This window comes from Cyprinodon tularosa, unplaced genomic scaffold (assembly GCF_016077235.1).
Source record: "Cyprinodon tularosa strain WSP-4 unplaced genomic scaffold, ASM1607723v1 ctg25, whole genome shotgun sequence".
Taxonomy (NCBI): domain Eukaryota; kingdom Metazoa; phylum Chordata; class Actinopteri; order Cyprinodontiformes; family Cyprinodontidae; genus Cyprinodon; species Cyprinodon tularosa.
The window spans coordinates 817,602-824,989 of record NW_024038928.1 but is presented as its reverse complement, the minus strand read 5'-3'; the positions used below and the strand labels follow the sequence as shown (position 1 = coordinate 824,989).

The 7,388-nt window shown below is 38.4% G+C and overlaps 1 protein-coding gene across 1 annotated transcript; it reads left to right on the top strand.

The window, feature by feature from the left end:
• The first annotated feature begins 3,403 nt into the window (after positions 1-3,403).
• LOC119785528 (acylphosphatase-2-like) lies at positions 3,404-5,755 on the top strand. Its single transcript, XM_038288249.1, has 4 exons — positions 3,404-3,558; positions 3,645-3,661; positions 4,653-4,762; positions 5,461-5,755. The coding sequence occupies exons 1-4, from the start codon at positions 3,462-3,464 to the stop codon at positions 5,573-5,575; spliced, it is 339 nt and encodes a 112-aa protein (XP_038144177.1). The 5' UTR covers positions 3,404-3,461; the 3' UTR covers positions 5,576-5,755.
• The last annotated feature ends 1,633 nt before the right edge of the window (positions 5,756-7,388 follow it).

Sequence of the window (7,388 nt, the reverse complement as noted above, 5' to 3'; positions counted from 1 at the left end):
AAAATAAGAAAAGGACAATCGTAAGTGAACAGTGTGTGTCATGGTGGATAGATAGGGACTCAGTCAATATAAAATATGGTGAGGTATTTCAGGACCGTCCCATTCCCGCAGACTAGCTTGCCCAGGTGGCTGGGGAAAGGGAAGTCTGGCTGCTACTCCCTCAACCTGACCCTGGATAAGTGGAAGAGGGAGGGAGAATGGATGGATGGATGGATGGATGGATGGATGGATGGATGGATGGATGGATGGATGGATGGAAAATGCTTTTACAAAAGCAACCAAGGGAGGCAGCGATGCTTCGCCAATGAGGAAGCTTTCTCAATTCAAAATGTCATTGACAGACAGTGGATTGTTTTTTAAACTTTTACCGATAGACTATCACTTGGATGACTGAGAATCTTCACCAGCATACAACTCAGTTGAAGAAGACCTCAGGTCTTGCTTGAAAACTTCATTCTAGGCAACAGGATGTGAAGTTTTCTATTTTTTTTCTTTTTGCTTTCAATTCCAGTTGCCTAAATTGAAGTTATCAAGCTTGACCATGACCTTAAAGGGATAGTTTGGGATTTTTGACATGAATCTGTATGGCATCCCCATCACCAGTGTCATGCAATCACACTGACTTACCCCTGGCAGCATCCTGTGAGCAGAGTTCTCGTCCAGCTTTGGTCAAGCCGAAAGTAGTCCAGCAGGTTTGCTAGACCCAGCGAAATAAAACGTTTCTGTGTTCAAAACGTGTTCAAAAGAGTGATATTTTTGCATCCCAAAAACATTGTAGTGGAAAAAGTCACACGTCGTTATCACTTGGTCCTATTTTCTCTCTGTTCGTATCAGTGCGCGCCGTCATTCTGACAGCGAGCTCAACAACAGCGAGACATGCATCTGGCTGTTGTCAGGTTAGTAGGCCCTAGCTGTCAGGTCATGGTGTCGCACGCACTGATACGAACAGAGAGAAAATAGGACCAAGTGATAACGACGTGTGACTTTTTCCACTACAATGTTTTTGGGATGCAAAAATATCACTCTTTTGAACACATAATGTTTTGGGAAGAGAAACGTTTTATTTCGCTGGGTCTAGCAAACCTGCCGGACTACTTTCGGCTTGACCAAAGCTGGACGAGAACTCTGCTCACAGGATGCTGCCAGGGGTAAGTCAGTGTGATTGCATGACACTGGTGATGGGGATGCCATACAGATTCATGTCAAAAATCCCGAACTATCCCTTTAATGACTGAGAATCTTCACAGATACCTCAGGTTTTCTTTAGGAGCTGAACGCAAGGCAAACAGGACCCAAGGCAGGGGTTTCTGTCAAGTGCCTTGAGTTAACATGTTTGTGAATTTGCACTATATAAATAAACTGATATTGAATTCAAGTTGATTGAGCCTTTGGTTATTGGTGATATTTTTCACAAAGGCCACTGGTCGGCAGGTGGCATCACAGTGCAGCTTAACTCCAAGGCTCTAAAAACTGCAGTCCACAACTCTGAAGTAAACTGGGGCCCCTATCAGAAGTCCGGCACACCAAAACACAACGCCCAGGAGAAGATAAACACCCAAGAAGCGTCAACCGAGGTGGGAGATCACAGGGAAGCCCCTTCAGCCACGAGATTAAGATAGATTAACCCTCTGGATGGGGTAAACGGACTCCCCAAGTCCACATGAACGTGCTTGAGCTTCCCCTGTGGAATAGTATGCTTACCAAACAGAGCCGTACCCAAGGGTTCTACCAAACGCGTTAATGCCACAGAGCGTCCGAGGATCTTCCGCGGATCGTCCATGGCAACCTATTCCACCGGGAGCATTTTAGCCTGTTTGACAATATATCATATCATAGTTTAGCAGGGGACATGTCTAATGTTTTGTTTATTACAAATTTTGGTCTCAAGATGAGGGCAGGGTACTAACATATACTCAAATAAAGAAAAAACATAATTGATTGTGAAAAAAAAACACATCTGCATTGGATTCAGATCATATCGGCACATGGGCCACTGTAGAACTGGTCCTGGCCCCTGTTATGTTCCTGGACTGAGAATAAACACGGAAAAATTTTACGTATAAGCAGGCAATTTTTTTTGGATTAGATCAATTAAAAATGTCTGGAATAGCGTGGAGTTCCAGGTTTTATGTGTAGGTATTATAAACAGTGATGGGAGTAACGACGTTGAAAGTAACGGCGTTACTAACTGCGCTACCTTTTTTAGTAACGAGTAATCAAAATTATTATTCTTACTGTAACTATAATGCAGTTACAAATGCCGACACCCCTTTACTGCGCGTTACTCAGGTCGCAAAATTAACCTTTTTTCATGATAGGACTCGTGCACGTGTCACGAGAGAGAGGAGGTTGGAGAGTGAGGAGGACTCCAGCGGCAAAACAGCGCTTTCCAGATGGAAATACTGGTGTTACTTCGAGCTGCGTTTCCCCATCAGATACGGTTTCCCCTGCATCTCCGCACAGCGCAGGCGGCACGATTCACCGCGCAAGCAACAGGAAACGCGCATGCTCGCTAAAGGCGCGCAACAGCCGCCCTGTGCTCGCGCCACAGGGGAACTACGGAGAGCGTGAACGATCATTAGCCTATATTGAGAAAGGGAGAAATATGGATGGATGGATGGATGAATGGATGGAATAGATAGATACAGTATAGCTACATGTTGTAGTATCTATAACAACCCAAACACAGGATTTCAGAATTAGATATCCCGAGTTATTAATTTCATACACTCGCAAAAGTAACGCAATTGTTACTTTTACTACTAACTAGTTACTTTTATTGTGGAGTAACTCAGTTACTAACTCAATTACTTTTTGGGAGAAGTAACTAGTAACTATAACTAATTACTTTTTCAAAGTAACGTGCCCAACACTGATTATAAAACCTCAAACTCAACTCTATTCCTGACATTTTGAATTAAAAAAGCTTCCTGGATGGGAAGCAAAACGTCTTCAAACTTTAGAAACAAAGTCCAGTAGATATTTTTTAATTTTCTTTTTTTGAATGTTTAGCTGAATTTTATTTCAAATGCAACATCTTAGTGAATGGGTGTCCCAAAAATGCAGAGGAAAAATTTACCAACTGAAACATAACCATTCTTCAAATGAACCCTTCCCTTCAACTGTATAAATATGCAGAATCACAGATGGAGATTATAAACAAAGGATAGATTGAAGAATTACACCCATTATGTGGATAGATTATAAGTGTCCATTAATAACACTACTGTAGGTGTCATTTGTTTTTGCTTCCTTAACCTGTTATGCTGTGAAGTGTGTTTATTATCATTTTGTTATACTAATTTTAAAAAGAGGTATGTGGACAAAGTTTGGGTTATAGAGCTTCAGGGAGAATCGTCCTCTTTAAGGCTTTTATTCTGAAGGCTGTAACAGGAAGAAGCTTTTATTATAGCAGCAAGGAGAGCAGGTTCAAATATCAGGATAAAAATAATCGTAGTGACATGCTGCTCGGTGTGCTGATATTATGTGTCTTTAGCTTCGTCATGCCTGAAGACAAACTGGTTTCAGTTGACTTTGAGATTTTTGGCAATGTGCAGGGTGAGTCACATGACCTGAAATGTCTGAGTTCTTGCAGTTTGGGGAATGGTTTCATGAAAGTGACTGAGTTTGTTCTGCCTGTTCAGGTGTTTGCTTCAGGATGGTGAGTTTCATCTATTCCATCAACACCACCATGACGATGATCGTTTTTTACTCAATTTTTATTTTTAAACAGCTGGAATTGGGGTAAAAATCTAAAAAGATCTAAAGTGTTGCATTGAAAAAAAAGCAAAATCAGGAAATTTTATTCAATCTCTTTCAAATTTGAGAGCAGAACAGAACCAATAAAAATCTTACAAACCTTCAAGGATGGGATGACCGAAGATGAGAGTGAATTAGATAAACATCATGTCCGGATGGCAACTAGTCAGAGGAAGATTGGATCCATCCAACCTGTCAGCAACATTCCTTTGAACCTTCACAAAAAGAGATAAAAGCTTCACACTTGGACTTAGTAATGATTATTAGATACATTTATTTTCAGACTTTTTCCATCTCTAACTTATTTAAAGTAGGCTATAGATTCAGGAGAAGCTAAAGCCAGAGAATGTCCTGTATAGAGTGAATTTTAGTCCATTATTGTTGCAAATAAAGAACACATTTTGTAAATGGAAAAGTGGAAAAAAAGAAAGAAAAGGAAATTAAAGTTTAAGAATTTTGGGGCTTTTTTCCAAGGAATTTTTAATTTTTTTTCAATTCATGAATGAAAGAATAATGAAAATGACCATGAGTGACATAAAAGAGCAGGATATAGGACCTTTAATCATACTAACACCTAAAGGGCTGGAGTGCAAAAGTCACTCTCTTATTCTGTTAAATGTAATGTGATTAAAACCGAATACTCCTGTGATTTGAAATAGTCTTTTTTTTTAAATTGGGATCATATTGCAAAGCCAATCAGTCGCCCCACCCGAGTTCAGAGATTATGAAGGAGCAGGTGGATTTATTTATCTGCCTTATTAGCTCATTGAATAATAATATTGACAGTGATCAGATTTCCTGCAAGTGAGTCATGGCCCACTCAGCTCCTGACATAATGAAAACAGTATTGTGAAATGGATAAAGACCAATTCCCTTCTTTTTCTGGCTCTCAGTACACTGAGGATCAGGGTCGCAGTTTGGGACTCAGTGGTTGGGTGAAGAACACCAGACAGGGGACAGTGATTGGCCAGATCCAGGGACCGGCTGATAGAATCAACGACATGTGAGTCCAGACATCCTGACAGAGAACTCTTAGCTTCACACAAAACCATCAGGTGACAGTTACAGTTTAAATATAACAAATTTTATTTCTGATTATAACCAAGCAATACAAAATCTTTAATTGCTTTAACAAAGATGCTTACTGTTATGAGATGTGTGAGAGTTCAGGAGAGGTGTGTTCTGTCGGGTATCAATTAGTATTGCACCGATGCCATTTTTTTTTGGCCCGATACCTGGCTGTGCAGTATCGGTCGATACCGTCTGTTTGAAATTGATGTGTGTGTGTATATATGAAGAACTGCATACTGCTTGGATGTAAAATAATTGCCATCATGGCTTACTGTAGTCAAGCTGCTGCCTACCTTTGTGAAGCAGGAAAAACACTAATAGAAAGTGAATCCTGTAGAACTTTTTATTTCCTACCTGGAATAGGTGACAGTAGCTGAATAAACTTTTGGCTCTCAAAATTTGTCGGTACTCGCCGATACTGGTATCCGTATTGGTGCAACACTGGTATCAATGGCCCAACCCGAACGTCCCCACAAATTCCTAACCCCTCAATCACTATAGAAAGTAGGTGTTTTAGTATCCATCAGTAGTTTTGGGATTCAATTGCATTGGGATTCAGACTTTTATCAGAGTTCTAGTTTCTCAGACAAACAGTGCTGATGAGTCAAACTCTCTTTTTGTGTTTTGCAGGAAACTTTGGCTGCAGAACGTTGGTAGTCCAAGCTCTCGAATTGACCGAGCCGTTTTCTCCAATGAAAGAGACATTTCTAAACCAGAGATCACGGGGTTTTCTACTCGCTACTGAGCATGCTCTGATTGCTTTATAGTTACAAGATCATCAGCCTGCAGCTCATCAACGGTGTCAAATGGTTAATTAATGAGCAGTTGTTTAAACTCTACAAAGGAAAGAAACGAAATTCTAAAAAAATATATATAAACTTGAGACTTTCCAAACTGCAACCAATTAAAACCATTTCAGTTCAATATCAAAAAAGAAAAGAAAGTTTCTTGTATCATCTCTTAAAACTGATATGGGATTAAAGGGGTCTTGGTACAAAAAGGTCTTTGAATGATCAGGATTTATGGTGGAATATCAGTGAGTAAAATCAGTATTCCTGGAAATTTATCCCACACCTGTGGTACATCTTAACTAATATTTTGTGAAGAAACTTTCTCATTAACACCTGTGCATTAAAAACTGTCAGATTACCAAAGACTCTTAATTTGTTTTTCACATCCATTTATCAAAACTTTTTAAAAAGAGCAGCAATGTGTATAAATATGGAAGAAATTAAGAAATAAAAGATCTAAAATCTTAAAATCTCAAGTACATTACTGTCTTTTTGCTTTCTTGAGCATTAAAGTCACCATTGCATCACCAGGACATGCATGATGTTAATTTTCTCTCATTATTGTTGCAGACAGATAATACATTTTGTAAATGGAAATTTGAAAAAATGCAATCCAGATATAAAGCTTTTGAAAACCTTCTTAATCGAAAACAGGTTGTGAGAGTAACTTTGTTTTTTCAGAAATTTTAATTTTTTTTTTTTCAAAAACTGAATCTTATTTTATCTTGCGATTTGTCTACCCATTTTTATTTTAGTTTAATTCAAGTTTTCAGATGTCTATTGTTCAGATTGAGGATAATAATATGCATTCTTTTCAAGTAGTGTTTTCCAGATCTGCTGGTGATTCTCAGTCATCCAGGTCGTAGTCATTGCAAAAAAGTTAAATACAATCTAATGGACTTTGTTTCCAAGTTTTAAGATGTTTCGCTTCCCATCCAGGAAGCTCTTTTAATTCAAAATGTCAGAAATAAGATTGTAGCGGGGCGTGGATGAAGCCATCTATGTTAAGAAAGAAAAACCAACATCAAACACAGGGTGTGGACTCAGGTTTCAGCTTTCAAAAACCTACAATGCAGCAATTGAGTTGATCCCTTCCTGCCATCATTGCAGTCCCATTGCTTGACATTAGCAACAACATTTTTATTGGTCAGAAGCTTTTGTATTGGGCTAGAAATAAAGAGAACAGGATGTGATTTGAAAATAATTCAAATCGTTAAACTCAATCTAAATAAAAATAAAATTTGGAATAAAATAAATTTAAAATATTAATTAAAAAATTAATAGATTATAAACACATTTTGAAAAATAATTCATCCACTAAAGTAAATGAAAAGTGCTGGTCTGTATTAGTTCTTACCTTAGCACAGAGCTGTGTTTGTACAATCCAGTTTCCCTGCAGCTGCCTTTAATTAATTGGAGTCTAAGATGCTATAAGAGGCCAGAAATGGAAACATTTCAGGAATTTTCCAAATAAGTTTCCTCTAGAACCACTGCTCCAATCCGGCCGATATTTTAGAGATTGAATATTTGTAAGACCCTCCATAGATCTACCAAGTTTGAAGTGTTTGGCTTTATTACTTTTAGAGATAATAGAAGTCAAAGATGCTATTAGAGGCTAAAATGTCCAGTTTTTCATGTATTACCCAACTTCAAATAACGATTACTCACTAACTGCAGGATGCCTGCTTGTGGAACTTTTTTTCAAAGAAGATGAACTATTTTACTTCATGAAAACAATAATAAAAAGTATTACCCAAGATGCTGGAA

What these genes read in the sequence shown, in the direction of transcription:
- LOC119785528 (XM_038288249.1), top strand. Translation starts at nt 3,462, where the DNA reads ATGCTGCTCGGTGTGCTGATATTATGTGTCTTTAGCTTCGTCATGCCT. An exon ending in GCTGATAGAATCAACGACAT is followed by an intron (nt 4,763 to 5,460) that starts GTGAGTCCAGAC and finishes TGTGTTTTGCAG; the next exon opens with GAAACTTTGGCTGCAGAACG.